The sequence below is a fragment of the Oncorhynchus clarkii genome, chromosome 16 (assembly GCF_045791955.1).
Source record: "Oncorhynchus clarkii lewisi isolate Uvic-CL-2024 chromosome 16, UVic_Ocla_1.0, whole genome shotgun sequence".
NCBI classification, from domain to species: Eukaryota; Metazoa; Chordata; class Actinopteri; order Salmoniformes; family Salmonidae; genus Oncorhynchus; species Oncorhynchus clarkii.
In genome coordinates this window covers 20,753,374-20,769,111 of record NC_092162.1, presented here as the reverse complement: position 1 = coordinate 20,769,111, position 15,738 = coordinate 20,753,374, and the positions used below count along the sequence as shown (strand labels likewise).

The following is a 15,738-nucleotide window of genomic DNA, read 5'->3' as shown; positions in this document are numbered from 1 at the left end:
GAAAAAGCCTTTTTGTTGGGAAAAACTTGATTACAGACAGAAATACTCCTCAGCTTCATTATCTGTCTAGGTGGCTGGTCTCAGACGATCCCTCAAGGGAAGAAGCCAGATGTGGAGGTCCTGGGCTGGCGTGGTTACACGTGGTCTGTGGTTGTGAGGCCGGTTGAATGTACTGCTTTAAAACTACACAGCTGATGGTAGAGAAATGAACATTCAATTCTCTGGCAACAGTTCTGGTGGACATTCCTGCAGTCAACATGCCAATTGCATGCTCCCTCAACTTGAGACATCTGTGGCATTGTGTTCTGTGTCAAAACTGCACATTTTTAGAGTGGCCTTTTATTGTCCCCTGCATAAGGTGCACGTGTGTAAGGAGCATGCTGTTTAATCAGCTTCTTGATATGTCACACCTGTCAAGTGGATGGATTAACCCATTTTTGCATGACATTTTGTGCAAATGGAACATTTCTGGGATCTTTTATTTCATCTCATAAAACATGACACCAACACTTCACATGTTGCGTTTTATATTTTTGTTCAGTATGTTATAGACCTGTTTGGGTTAGTGGTAATTTGTAGAGTGGCTCTCTATTTGCCCTCAGCATGCATTTTGTTTAGCATTCTGAATGTCTGAAGAATCCATATGCTCTTCTGAAATATGGACACACAACATCTACGGTCTTGGTTTGGACTCCATTTACTCCGGTCTTGGTCTTGAATCGGGCTCGCTTTAGGTGGTTTCGAACACAACACTGACAGTATCAGTCCTGCTACTGAGTAACACTTGATGGAGCGTATTTATCAGTTTTGATCTCTTGAATTAAGCCTTTCACTTTCTCTGCCAACATCCTAATGCGCCTGCGCGCTGCTTGACTCGCTGTCATTCTCTGTTAAGAAGAGATTGCATCTGCATCCGCTGCACTTATCAGAGAGGGAGAATTATATATATTTTTAAATATAATGCAATGAAAACAGCCCCCGGTGCAAAACATACAGTGGGTCCAGGATGGAGCATTGCAGTATGGGTAGTAATTTATTTCTGAAGCGACGACGGGGCGGAAGCGAGGATGTTTCCTAATAGAAGTCAAAGAGGATCAGCATCATAAAACACTGGAATTATGAGCGCACGAGAATGGACCGGGCAGAAGACTGTGGAATTTGAGTCTAAAATCAATTCTGGATGAGACTGTTTAGTACCATTTTCACGTTTTTAATAGTCTGATATGTCGGCTCTGGCATGATGAGTCCCTGCCCTCAATGCAATTTAGTCAGCTCCGGAGTTAGTCACTGGAAACTGGCAGATTGCTACAACTGTAGCCTACATGGTTTATTCTGAATTCGCCTCTGTTTTGCAGCCCTGGCACTGACGGTAATTCGATACATTGTTAAATGCAACGCTTTACATTGTAGTTAACTACATTGTACTAAGCAAGACTGTATTGGCATGAATGAAATATGTTTAATCTTCACTATTGGCGCAGCTCATTTGATAGTGATAGGCTGTGAGCCTTTACATAGCTTTTTATGTCGATAATGAATATACGTGAGACTGAATAAATTAAGTGTGGTATTGTATTCTCGTGTTAGAGGCACCAGGCAGGCTACAGTTTTTGTCTCCATGGGATTAAAACATGCATGTGCAAATAATTAGACTTCACGTCTTCATTGCACCGGAATGCACCATCGTAGTTCCCCTGGCATAGTTAGCCTCCTCGCTATGACAGGTTGGCACACATAAAGCCTACTGTATACAAATGAACCACCAGACCGCTGCATCATCGATGGGATCAGACTAAAAATAAAGCTGCGAATAGGCTACCCAGACTGCGGGACGGAAACCGGGATCATCTCGCGTTTCGTACGGTGGACGCACCGGCAAAGGACTGCAGACCATAACGGGACACTCCGCTATAAAGGTCGCACGTGTCGAATATTTAGTAGAACTTCTCTTTGGATTGGGACTGCCTAGGAACATTAGCCATATTTCATTATGTGTTGTTCGTGTTCTCCCCTGCGCTTTATGTAGGCCTGCATACACGTTGTTTGGGTTTTGTTCAATTTCAGTTCCCGAAGTTCATGTTTGTTTTCATGTTATAATAGCTATTCGGGACATTGCCTCAGTTGTGAAGAGTGCGACATTTTGTAAGCACTCAGTATCCCACATTTCAGCCACTAAGAAATGCAACGGGGTGATTTGAGCAATATTCTGGGTAATCCGATTTAGCAGCTGTGGGCAAGTGTCGAAATGTGAAAGATGAGCTTTGGATACCAGAGCTTCAGTCAGTGTGCCAGCAGTGCCTGCACACAGAGAATCACTCGGGACTACAAGTCAACTGAGACAGTAGACTGAGACTGTGCTTCTCAGATAAACATTACAGTAAAAAATAATACAACATTAAAGGACTTATTGGTTTAGTGTATTCAGATTTTCTTTTGATTTAAAAGCTTATTCAAAGCCATATAAATAAATAACAAAAATAACCTCCTATTTGACAATAGCAAAATCACTTGGTTTGTTATCCATGTCATGGTTTGTCCTTTAATTTGACATGAATTAATTCTGGCTTAAGCAAAACCGAAACCAACGCCCCAGACCTCTGCCAGTCACTTTTCAGTTCATTTTTTTGGTAAAAATGTTTGATTCCTTTTTTGTCAACAAACAAAAAAACATTCCAGTGCCTCAACTGTGCCATATTATCTCAGAGATGTCGATTGACGGAGGACCCGGTCATGTTTGTGTGTGCTCCTTCCACTGCCTGTGTCTGTGTGAGACAAAGGGTTCAAGCATGATGGATCAGGCATGAGACTGCATACGCGAGGGAGGAACACTGCAAATAGTGCAGAAGGAATAGTTGAATGACACTCCAGACAACATGGCCCAGAGAGTTAGTTAAGAGGCCTACAAGTCTACGACAGAGGAAAAATTGGTACCCACTACAGAGAAGAGAGGAGTGTGAGTTATTTCCTGGAGAAAGTGTCAAATTGGAATCAGTGCCCGAGGCAAGCAATTACAGTTTGTATTGAGCACTTCCTCCTCGCTGTGGGAAATCCACCCTGATCTGGAGTTTGAAACGTCGTGTTTCACTTGTTTTTTGAATACCCTCGCTTTGATTTCCTCATTATTGCCTTTCTATTAGATTTTTTGGGGGGGTATAGCCATCTTCAAGCACACTTGGAGTCACTTCACAGGATGAAATCCATCCCTTTTTGAAATGGGGCTTGCTTTTCGAATTGTGCCAGTTGGAAATTTGTCAGGATTGAGAACACATGAGCAGGGTTTTCACCCAGCCCTAGTTTCCCCCATCCCCCACCCTTAAACTGTAAGCCTGAGATTGAGACACAAGGCACTGTCACTCCGCTCCTCCCCATCCCGCACATTTTGCGGGTTCAAAGGGTGAGAACCCCAAGTAGACTGCAAAAGGAGGATGGGGAGTTCTGCCTCCTCTCTCACCGCGGAGACCGAGTCGGACCACGGCTTCCGGAGCACCCCGTACCCGTCGTCGCCTCCTATGGGCTGGCTTAGGAACAGCCACAGCAGTCCTGTGTGGGGCACCACCTTCATTACGCGCCAGCAGCATCTGCCACCTCCACACAGAGAGCGCAGGTAAGAGCCACCACTTCACTCCTCAGTCCACTGCATCTTGGCGAGAGGGCCAGACTGGTCAGGCCTGTTGATGGGCAGCAAGGAGAGAAATTGGCCATGCTCTGTAAACACTAGGGCTTGTATTACACAGGGACTGCTGTTACCGGGAGCAGAAAGAGTGAGAATAAAGGACAGGTAGCTTTGTTGTGCAAATCACAACATTGTGATAGGTGTTGTGTGTTGTCTTTGAGTGGTATCCTAAGGGTGTTATGTTATTTTTAGTGTGGCAATTCTCAGAGCACTCAGATCCACTCTAAATCCAACACCTGCCGCTGCCCTATACAGATTTACTGTAGACTATTATGTCATATTCAAGCCTTTTCAATAAAATATTTTTACATGCACTGACAATATTGCAGTATCATTAAATCTGGTAAAATATTATCCAATCAAAACTATTGTTCCACCACCAAATTTGATCTAATCATAGTTCCACTTTAATGTTTTATATCCAATATGATATCCAAAATCCACTTAAGCTGGATTTGACATCTGACAATCCCGCCTCTTAGTACCTCCCTCTTCAACTCTATGTGCCGAATTTGAGGAAAAGCTGATTGGATCAGTGTGCCAAGTTGATTGCACCCATGGAGTGACCTGGACACAAACTCTCTCGCCGGGTTGTTTGGGGAGCTCGTACAGTCGGGCAAAAAAGTATTTAGTCAGCCACCAATTGTGCAAGTTCTCACACTTAAAAAGATGAGAGAGGCTTGTAATTTTCATCATAGGTATACTTCAACTATGACAGACAAAATTAGAAAAAAAATCCAGAAAATCACATTGTAGGATTTTTAATGAATTTATTTGCAAATTATGGTGGAAAATAAGTATTTGGTCACCTACAAACAAGCAAGATTTCTGGCTCTCACAGACCTGTGAGAATTATTTTAAGAGGCTCCTCTGTCCTCCACTCGTTACCTGTATTAATGGCACCTGTTTGAACTTGTTATCAGTGTAAAAGACACCTGTCCACAACCTCAAACAGTTACACTCCAAACTCCACTATGGCCAAGACCGAAGAGCTGTCAAAGGACACCAGAAACAAAATTGTAGACCTGCACCAGGCTGGGAAGACTGAATCTGCAATAGGTAAGCAGCTTGGTTTGAAGAAATCAACTGTGGGAGCAATTATTAGGAAATGGAAGACATACAAGACCACTGATAATCTCCCTTGATCTGGGGCTCCACGCAAGGTCTCACCCCGTGGGGTCAAAATGATCACAAGAACGGTGAGCAAAAATCGCAGAACTACACGGGGGGACCTAGTGAACGACCTGCAGAGAGCTGGGACCAAAGTAACAAAGCCTACCATCAGTAACACACTACGCCGCCAGGGACTCAAATCCTGCAGTGCCAGACGTGTCCCCCTGCTTAAGCCAGTACATGTCCAGGCCCGTCAGAAGTTTGCTAGAGAACATGTGGATGATCCAGAAGAAGATTGGGAGAATGTGATATGGTCAGATGAAACCAAAATAACTTTTTGGTAAAAACTCAACTCGTCATGTTTGGAGGACAAAGAATGCTGAGTTGCATCCAAAGAACACCAAACCTACTGTGAAGCATGGGGGTGGAAACATCATGCTTTGGGGCTGTTTTTCTGCAAAGGGACCAGGACGACTGATCCGTGTAAAGGAAAGAATGAATGGGGCCATGTATCGTGAGATTTTGAGTGAAAACCTCCTTCCATCAGCAAGGGCATTGAAGATGAAACGTGGCTGGGTCTTTCAGCATGACAATGATCCCAAACACACCGCCCGGGCAACGAAGGAGTGGCTTCGTAAGAAGCATTTCAAGGTCCTGGAGTGGCCTAGCCAGTCTCCAGATTTCAACCCCATAGAAAATCTTTGGAGGGAGTTGAAAGTCCGTGTTGCCCAGCAACAGCCCCAAAACATCACTGCTCTAGAGGAGATCTGCATGGAGGAATGGGCCAAAATACCAGCAACAGTGTGTGAAAACCTTGTGAAGACTTACAGAAAACGTTTGACCTCTGTCATTGCCAACAAAGGGTATATAACAAAGTATTCAGATAAACTTTTGTTATTGACCAAATACTTATTTTCCACTCTAATTTGCAAATAAATTCATAAAAAATGTGATTTTCTGGATTTTTTCTCATTTTGTCTGTCATAGTTGAAGTGTACCTATGATGAAAATTACAGGCCTCTCTCATCTTTTTAAGGTGGAGAACTTGCACAATTGGTGGCTGACTAAATACTTTTTTGCCCCACTGTATTATGGCAAATACTTTGGAGGGCTCCCAGACTAGACAACTGTTGATTCCATGCTGTCACCTTAGTTTGCGAACACTCGCTACACCTGGCTCTGTTGTTTGACCTCTGTCGGTACCTGCCGTCCACTAACAGATGGCCGCCGCTGCGCAGATGGCAGAGTCCTCCCTGCAAACTGACCGACCGCCTCGTGTAATTAATGGTGTTGTAGTCTATAAAACCTTGGAGGATTCGCCAGTCTCATTAAACATCTTGTTAGCTTAGGGGGGTTAGCGTTAGAGGCCCGGTCATTTTCCAAGAAGGAAGTGAATGTGAAACCGGACGAAGCATGGTTTCAGAAACCGCTTGCTGTTTGAAAGAGTCCTGATGTTTTGTCATGTGGGCAGGATGTGCTTTCATTGAATATTTCCCCACCTAAATTATGCCCTCTTTGAGTCTGAGTTTTGAATGATTGAGGATATAGGCCTAGCTAGTCAATAATGTGAAAGGACAAGCTAGTTTGAATAACCAGTTTTTGCCTTTTACCTCATGATAATTGAAACAGGTGGCTCCAACTTTCTGTGATTAGTCTACTGCCTTCAGAGGAGCTACGGGAAAGACATGTTTCTTTCTTTTTCATTCCCGCTTATAGGTTTGAATGTCAGCTCTCCGGGAAGGAGAACAGTGGAGCTGGAGGCTTCCTCCTCCGGTGTATTGATGTTATTGCTGAGTCACCGGGGGAATCAAGTCCGGTTGTTGGTTATTGATTCTCTGAAGACTTATCAAATGTCCTTACAATGGATGTCATTATTTATTCAGTGTTGGCCTTTTCTAGCTCATTCATCTCTCACTACTATTGTCTGAGCTTGTCAATACTTACTCTGCTGCTGCCCCTCAGTTAAGTCAAACTGTACTATCTCTTGGAGAGGTCTTATAGGTAGGGCGGTGACGGTCGTGGAATTTTGGATGACTGTGGTGTCCATAATCTTTGATTTTACCTTTATTTAACTAGGCAAGTCAGTTAAGAACACATTCTTATTTTCAATGACGGCCTAGGAACAGTGGGTTAACTGCCTTGTTCAGGGCAGAAGGACAGATTTTTACCTTGTTAGCTCGGGGATTCGATCTTACAACCTTCCGGTTACTAGTCCAACGCTCTAGCCACTAGGCTACCTGTCACCCCAATAATAATAGCTTTGACAGTGTCGGTTTGCATCATCAGATACTGATAATGGCGCCAGAGGGGAAGGCTGCCGTTTTACGGGCTCCTAACCAACTGTGCTATTTTGTTTGTTTTTTTGCATTGTTTGTAACTCATGTTGTACTTAATGTTGCTGCTATTTATGATGGAAAATAGCTTTTGGACATAAGAACAGCGATTACTCACTTCGAACTGGACAAAGATTTTTATTTAATGAGTCCGACACGAAGGATATACTGCTTTGTTGAGACAAGGCCCAAATCCCTGTCATCAAATTGTCGAAAAAGGGGGAGGAGGGCAGAGTGCCTTTGTAAGAATGAGGACAGAGCAGCTACGTCTGGTAAGACAAGAAGCGGGTTGTGTGTCTGTTTGTCAATAACTGCTGTTGCACGGTGTTTAATATTAAAGAGGTCTCGAGGTATTGCTCACCTGAGGTAGAATACCTCATGATAAGCTGTAGACCACACTATCTACCAAGAGAGTTCTCATCTATATTATTAGTAGCTGTCTATTTACCACCACAAACCAATATTGGCACTAAGACTGCACTCAACGAGCTGTATAAGGCCATAAGCAAACAAGAAAATGCTCACTCAGAAGCGCTCACCAGTGACTTTAATGTAGGCAAACTTAAATCCGTTTTACCTAATTTCTACCATCATGTCACATGCAACCAGAGGAGAAAAAAATGATAGACCACCTTTACTCCACACACAGAGACGCATTACAAAGCTCTCCCTCGCCCTCCATTTTGCAAATTTGACCATGATTCTATCCTCCTGATTCCTGCTTAAAAGAAAAAACTAAAACAGGAAGTACCAGTGACTCGCTCAATACGGAAGTGATCAGATGCTACGCTACAGTACTGTTTTGCTAGCACAGACTGGAATATGTTCCTGGATTCATCCAATGGCATTGAGTAGTATACCACCTCAGTCACCGGCTTCATCAATAAGTGCATCAACGACGTCGTTCCCACAGTGACCGTATGTACATATTCCAACCAGAAGCCATGGATTACAGGCAACATCCACACCGAGCTAAAGGCTAGAGCTGCCGCTTTCGAGGAGCGGGACACTAATCCAGACGTTCACAAGAAATCCCGCTATGCCCCCAGATGAACCAACAAACAGGCAAAGCGTCAATACAGGACTAAGATCGAAACCTACTACACCGGCTCTGACGTGTACTCAAAGCATGCGTGGACCAACTGGCAAGTGTCTTTACTGACATTTTAAACATCTCTCTGACCGAGTCTGTAGTACCTACATGTTTTAAGCAGACCACCATAGTCCCTGTGCCCAAGAATGCTAAGGTAACCTGCTCTACTTCTTGAACTGTATTGTTGGTTAAGGGCTTGTAAGTAAGTATTTCACGGTAAGGTCTACTACACCTGTTGTATTCGGCGCATGTGACAAATAAGATTTGATTTGAACCCCTTTATTGTTTCAGGAGACCCTTTTACACTGTGTTCAGGGGCATCTCCATAGCAACAATCCTCTGTCTCCATCACCAATCAGACTCGAGCCTCAGTCAGCTGAGCTCATATACACACATGCATGCACATCTCACCACACATGCTCACGTAACACTGCTTTTGGTAGCAAAGAGGGTCTGCGTACACACACAACACACACAATGCACTCACTCACACACAGATCCTCTAACAACATGGCTTTGAGGAGCAATGTATAATGATGCTTGGAGCGCACCGTCGCCCTCTCTCTCACCCCACGCACATACACATTTCTGCATGAGTCTAACGAGGTTAGGCAAGCCTAGCTGAGCCGTGGCAGAGGATGAAATATAAAAACAACAGCTCAGCTTAAATTTGCTGATTCATGTCGAGGGTTTAGTCCCCGAAAAGTAGTTCTAGTGTCCTCCTGTAACACACTGGGCTCTTTCTTTCAGGGGCTGTTTCTTTCCAGCCCCTGAAAATTGGCAAACTGTCCTGTCTTTGTCTAAAAAAAATTATTCAGCTTCTCCCAGCAGTGACTCATTGGTCATGGGAAGGGTCCGTGTACTAAATCAGTATTCTTCACTTCGCTTTAATCACAGATTTAGGCTTGCTTAAGAAAGCAACCCACACATGAACTAAACACTTAAACTAGCTATGCATTCAATGTTTGTTTTTTTGCCTGGGTCTATGATGGTAACAGGTCTCTACAGAAACGTAAGCCTTCAGGAAGTATTTACAGCCCTTGACCTTTTCCACATTTTGTGTTACAGCCTGATTTTTAAAAAAAATATTAAATATAAAATTTGTGTCACTGGCCTACACACAATATCCCCCCATAATGTCAAAGTGGAATTATATTTTTAGAAATGTTTACAAATTAATTTACTTTTTTAAGCTGAAGTGTCTTGAGTTAATGAGTATTCAATCCCTTTGTTATGGCAAACCTAAGTTCAGGAGTAAAACTTTTTTTTAACAAGTCGCATGAACTTGATTTTTGAATGACTACCTCATCTCTGTACCCCACACATACAATTATCTGTAAGGTCCCTCAGTCGAGCTGCGAATTTCAAACACAGATTCATCCACAAAGAAGGACACATTGGTAGATGGGTAAAAAAAAAAGCAGACATTGAATATCCCTTTGAGCATGGTGAAGATATTAATTACACTTTAGGTGGTGTATCAATATACCCAGTCACTACAAAGATACAGGCGTCCTCTCTAACTCATTTGCCAGAGAGGAAGGAAACAGGATTTCACCATGAGGCCAATGGTGACTTTTTAAAACAGTTAGAGTTGCATGGCTGTGATAGGAGAACTGAGGATGGATCAACAACATTGTAGTTATTCCACAATACTAACCTAAATGACAGAGTTAAAGAAGAAAGTCTCTACAGAATAATAAAATATTCTAAAAAATGCATCCTGTTTGCAATATGGCCCAAAAATAAAAATGAAAATATGTGGCATAGAAATGAACCATATTTCCTGAATACAAAGTGTTATGTTTGGGGCAAATCAAACACATCACATCACTGTGTACCACTCTTGATATTTTCAAGCATGGGGGTGGCTGCATCATGTTATGGGTATGTATGCTTGTCATCGGCAAGGACTAGGGAGTTTTTTTAGGATAAAAAGAAACAGAATAGAGCTAAGTACAGGCAAAATCCTAGAGGAAAACCTGGTTGTCTACTTTCCAACAGAACTGGGAGACAAATTCACTTTTCAGCAGAACAATTACCTGAAACAAGGCCAAATGTGACCTGTTTCAAGAGGCTAGCCATATGTCGCACGTCACTACTTTACAGGAGAGGCATTTGAACGTTTATTTGTATTTATTTTATCTAAATGTGTTTTTTGGCAGAAATGCCTCCTGGAACATGTGAACTTTCATGTGCCTTAATAACAAACTTGTATGCCATCTGTAAATACAAATACAATTGTTAAATTACGAGCCTATTTGGTTTAGCTACGGAAAAAGACAGGAACCTTCCCACTAGCCATGATTGGCTGAGATAATGGATGGGCTGGACATGCCAAGAGATGAGTTCGGATTGGTCTACTATGTAACACGCTTCTGTCTATAACATGTCTGCTCAGTATGTGTAGATAATCCTTGCCACCGCTGCTTTTTTGAAAGATATAACGTTAGCCATGGAGATCTGTAAAAGTGTTGCTACTGCTCTGCACATTGACACAACAACAGGCCAAACATACTGTAGCTATAAAAAATAAAAAGTTAGCCAGGTGTGTCTGTGGGTGATTTTGGCCATCTATTGTATTTCATGAACGTGTTCATATCTAGACAATAAGTGACCCATCCACTTAGCTGGCTTGGAGTAGATTATAGCATTTATTTCACATGACCCATCCATGTAGACAAGTGTCTGTGTAAGCATCAGCTAATAATTATAAAATCTTTGTAACATATTATAACAATGTCAGATTAGGATATAGGCCAAGGCTACAATCTTTGGTTGTCTACTACACTGCCTTATTCACTCTGTTTAGCACATGGCCTCCACATGTGAATCCTTAAGAGGTTGTGAAAGATTCTGAATGGGTATAACTCTCCAAGAATAACTCTCCAGTTGGTCCTCAACTGCAGTGTATGATATACATTTTGTAGCTCTGAGTCTCTACTTTTATCCAATGTAAAAAAAACACCTTTTCAAATGTTGCTACATAATCGAAGCGGTGGGTCACAAATATACACTGGAGTTGCTTACCAAGACGACATTGGATGTTCCTGAGTGGCCTAATTACAGTTTTCGGTTTGAAAATCTATGGGAAGACTTTTTAAAATGGCTGTCTAGCAATGATCAACAACCAACTTGACAGAGCTTGACGAATAAAAAAATAAAATAGTAATGTGCAACTATTCTACAATCCAAGTGTGCGCAAAGGTCTTAGAGACTTACCCAGAAAGACTCACAGCTGTAATCACTGCCAAAGGTGATTCTAATATATTGCCTCAGGGGGTTGAATACTTATGTAATCAAGATATATTCGTTTTATTTGTCATACTTAAAACATTTGTATTTTATTTTTACAAATATTAGACTTTTTCTTCTATTTTGACAGAAGAGTATTTCGTGTAGATTGTTGACAAAAAAATGAATTACATTTGAATCCCACCGTCCCAACATTTAGAAAAAGTCAAGGGGTGTGAATACTTTCTGAATGCACTGTATCAGGTTTGCAGAAGGTTTTTCCTCCTTTTGTGATGCTTCCAGGAAATGCTAAAGTGTATTATCCAGAGACCAAATTGACCTTTTCAAGGTAGTTTCACATCATCTCGGAACCAGTCTTTTTCTATTGTTTCTTCCCATAACCCCATGAGGGCAACTAGGTGGTTATGTGCAGTATGTACAGTGACTGACTTTATGGCAAATTCCCTCGGTCCCTCCTGGGGTTCCTGTCTGCTGTTCCCTGGCTGGTTCCTATTGCAAGCATCTGTGTCTGTCCTAGTATGACGCATGTGAGCGTTTACCATTGCTCCATTCCACTGGCTCTTTTCCCTTTAATTGGATTAAAACGGGTCCACATGGATTTGGCAAGCATGTGTTGTGTTTGTGTTTATGTCTGACTTATTTCAGTGTGTCTTCCCAACAAGGACTATTGCCTGTCTGATGGGCAGGCCACATCGGGAAACTCGTCTCCAAGTGATCAAATCAATTTATATTTGTCACATGCGTTGAATACAGTGAAATGCTTACTTACAAGCCCTTAACCAACAATGCAGTTTTTATTTTTATATATATACTTTTTTCTTTTGCTCCCCAAATTCGTGGTATCCAATTGGTAGTTACAGTCTTGTCCCATCGCTACAACTCCCGTACGGACTCGGGAGAGTCGAAGGTCGAGAACAGTGCGTCCTCCGAAACACAATCCAGCCAAGCCGCACTGCTTCTTGACACAATGCCCGCTTAACCAAGGAAGCCAGTCACACCAATGTGGAGGAGGAAACACTGTGCACCTGGCGACTGTGTCAGCGTGCAATGCCCCCGGCCTGCCACAGGAGTCACTATTGCGCGATGGGACAAGAACATCCCTGCCGGCCAAACGCTCCCCTAACCCGGACAGTGCTGGGCCAATTGTGCGCCGCCCCATGGGTCTCCTGGTCGCAGCCTGGACTCGGACCAGGATCTCTAGTGGCACAGCTAGCACTGTGACGCGGTGCTTTAGACCACTGCGCCACTCAGGAGGCCCCCAACAATGCAATTTTAAGAAAAATAAGTGTTAACGTGTCTGATCTGTAGGGGTGTTATGCAAATTGGAGTCGGTCTATGGTTTCTGGGATTATAATGTTGATATGAGCCATGGTCAGCACTTCAAGGCTTCAGACGTGAGTGCTACGGGTCGGTAGTCATTTAGGCAGGTTACCTTGGTGTTCTTGGCCACAGGGACTATGCTGGTCGGCTTGAAACATGTTGGTATTACAGACCCGGTCAGGGATAGGTTGAAAATGTCAGTGAAGACACTTGCCAGTTGGTCAGCGTATGCTCGGAGTACACGTCTTGGTAATCTGTCAGGCTCTGCGGTTTTGTAAATGTTGATCTGTTTAAAGGTCTTACATCGGCTATGGAGAGCGTGATCACAGTCTTCCGGAACAGCTGGTGCTCTCATGCATACTTCAGTGTTGCCTGCCGCGAAGCGAGCATAGAAGTAATTTAGCTCTTCTGTTAGGCTCGTGTCACCGGTCAACTCGCGTCTGTACTTCCCTTTGTAGTCCGTAAATAGTTTCCAAGCCCTGCCTCACCCGACGAGCGTCGGAGCCAGTGTATTCAATCTTAGTCCTCTATTGATGCTTTGCCTGTTTGATGGTTCATCAGAGGGCACAGCAAGATTTCTTATAAGTGTCCGGGTTAGAGTCCCGCTCCTTGAAAGCGGCAGTTCTACCCTTTAGCTCAGTCTGGTTGTTGCCTGTAATCCATGGCTTCTGTTTGGGGTATGTACAGTGTCAGTGTGGGGATGACGTCATCGATGCACTTATTGATGAAGCCAGTGACTTATGTGGTGTACTCCTCAATGCCATCAGAAGAATCCCGGAACATATTCCAGTCTGTGTTAGCAAAACAGTCCTGTAGCTTACCATCTGCATCATCTGACCACTTCCGTATTGAGTGAGTCACTGGTACTTCCTGCTTTAGTTTTAGCTTGTAAGCAGGAATCAGGAGGTTGGAGTTATGGTCAGATTTGCCAAATGGAGGGTGAGGGAGAGCTCTGTGTGTGGAGTAAAGGTGGTGTAGAGTTTTTATTTTATTTGTATATATATATTTTTTATATAGACCGTATTACCAGTAGTGAAACAAGGAGCGCTATTTTTTTTTCAGGCGTAAAACCCCCGCCAAAAACACAATTTACCAGAATGCTACCAAAATGCTAACTAGTACTAAGGAATCCCCATAGCGGGTGCTAGGGAAATGCTAACGAGCCCATGCAAACATTTACTACTAAGACAGTCAATAAGCTCATAAAGTTATGCAAGTTATGCAAGTATCGCAAAATGCAGTTTGCTTAACACACAAAATAAACAGCAGGGATCTTAATCCAGAAAGGGATTGTTGCTGTTACCATGAAGCTTGAGCTTGTAAGTTAACCGTAGCCACTTAGCTAAGACTAGCAAGTTAATGAAACCCAGCTGGAGAGAATTTATTTGGCACGTCTTAGATGGTTAACTTAATAAGACATATAGCTGGCAAACATTTGTAAATTTCATACAAGTGTAACTTGATAACCTCACTTAAATTCCACTGCAGAAGTGATTTACCTCACGAAGCTCCCATTTTTGCTCGTTGGGCTTCTTTGTAAACAAACACACCTGACTGGCTCAAACAGCTGTTTCGTTTAACTAGTTCCGGTAAGCGTCATAATGAAAAAATTGTCTGACGGGCGAAATGATGAATGCGAGATGCTTTATCTATTACCTAGTGCACAAGTTGGTTGCAGGTATTTGTTTAAAAAGTACTAATATACACTGCTCAACAAAATAAAGGGAACACTAAAATAACACATCCTAGATCTGAATTAATTAAATATTTTTATTAAATACTTTTTTCTTTACATAGTTGAATGTGCTGACAACGAAATCACACAAAAATGATCAATGGAAATCAAATTTATCAACCCATGGAGGTCTGGAGTCCGCCAACTCCTGGACAGTCTGTGGTGCAAGTCTGTGGATGGAGCGAGACATGATGTCCCAGATGTGCTCAATTGGATTCAGGTCTGGGGAACGGGTGGGCCAGTCCATAGCATCAATGCCTTCCTCTTGCAGGAACTGCTGACACACTCCAGCCACATGAGGTCTAGCATTGTCTTGCATTAGGAGGAACCCAGGGCCAACCGCACCAGCATATGGTCTCACAAGGGGTCTGAGGATCTCATCTCGGTACCTAATGGCAGTCAGGCTACCTCTGGCGAGCACATGGAGGGCTGTGCGGCCCCCCAAAGAAATGCCACCCACACCATGACTGACCCACCGCCAAACCGGTCATGTTGGAGGATGTTGCAGGCAGCAAAACGTTCTCCACGGCGTCACCAGACTGTCACGTCTGTCACATGTGCCCAGTGTGAACCTGCTTTCATCTGTGAAGAGCACAGGGCGCCAGTGGCGAATTTGCCAATCTTGGTGTTCTCTAGCAAATGCCAAGCATCCTGCACGGTGTTGGGCTGTAAGCACAACCCCCACCTGTGGACGTCGGGCCCTCATACCACCCTCATGGAGTCTGTTTCTGACCATTTGAGCAGACACATGCACATTTGTGGCCTGCTGGAGGTAATTTTGCAGGGCTCTGGCAGTGCTCCTCCTGCTCCTCCTTGCACAAAGGCGGAGGTAGTGGTCCTGCTGCTGGGTTGTTGCCCTCCTACGGCCTCCTCCACGTCTCCTGATGTACTGGCCTGTCTCCTGGTAGCGCCTCCATGCTCTGGACACTACGCTGACAGACACAGCAAACCTTCTTGCCACAGCTCACATTGATGTGCCATCCTGGATGAGCTGCACTACCTGAGCCACTTGTGTGGGTTGTAGACTCCGTCTCATGCTACCAGTAGAGTGAAAGCACCGCCAGCATTCAAAAGTGACCAAAACATCAGCCAGGAAGCATAGGAACTGAGAAGTGGTCTGTAGTCACCACCTGCAGAACCACTCCTTTATTGGGGGTGTCTTGCTAATTGCCTATAATTTCTACCTGTTGTCTATTCCATTTGCACAACAGCATGT

General features: G+C 43.5%; 1 protein-coding gene across 2 annotated transcripts in view; it reads left to right on the top strand.

Annotated features, from left to right (window-relative positions):
• LOC139368172 (calpain 15) overlaps positions 1 to 15,738 on the top strand; it is a 77,241-nt gene that overhangs the window by 6,621 nt on the left and 54,882 nt on the right. The window contains exon 1 of one of the 2 annotated variants that reach the window (XM_071106778.1): positions 3,341 to 3,604. The exons of the other annotated variant lie outside the window; for it this stretch is intronic. Within the exon in view, the coding sequence (XP_070962879.1) occupies positions 3,426 to 3,604 (179 nt within the window). The 5' untranslated portion in view covers positions 3,341 to 3,425. Of the gene's footprint in view, positions 1 to 3,340; positions 3,605 to 15,738 lie in introns of those variants that run through there. 2 annotated transcript variants of the gene reach the window in all.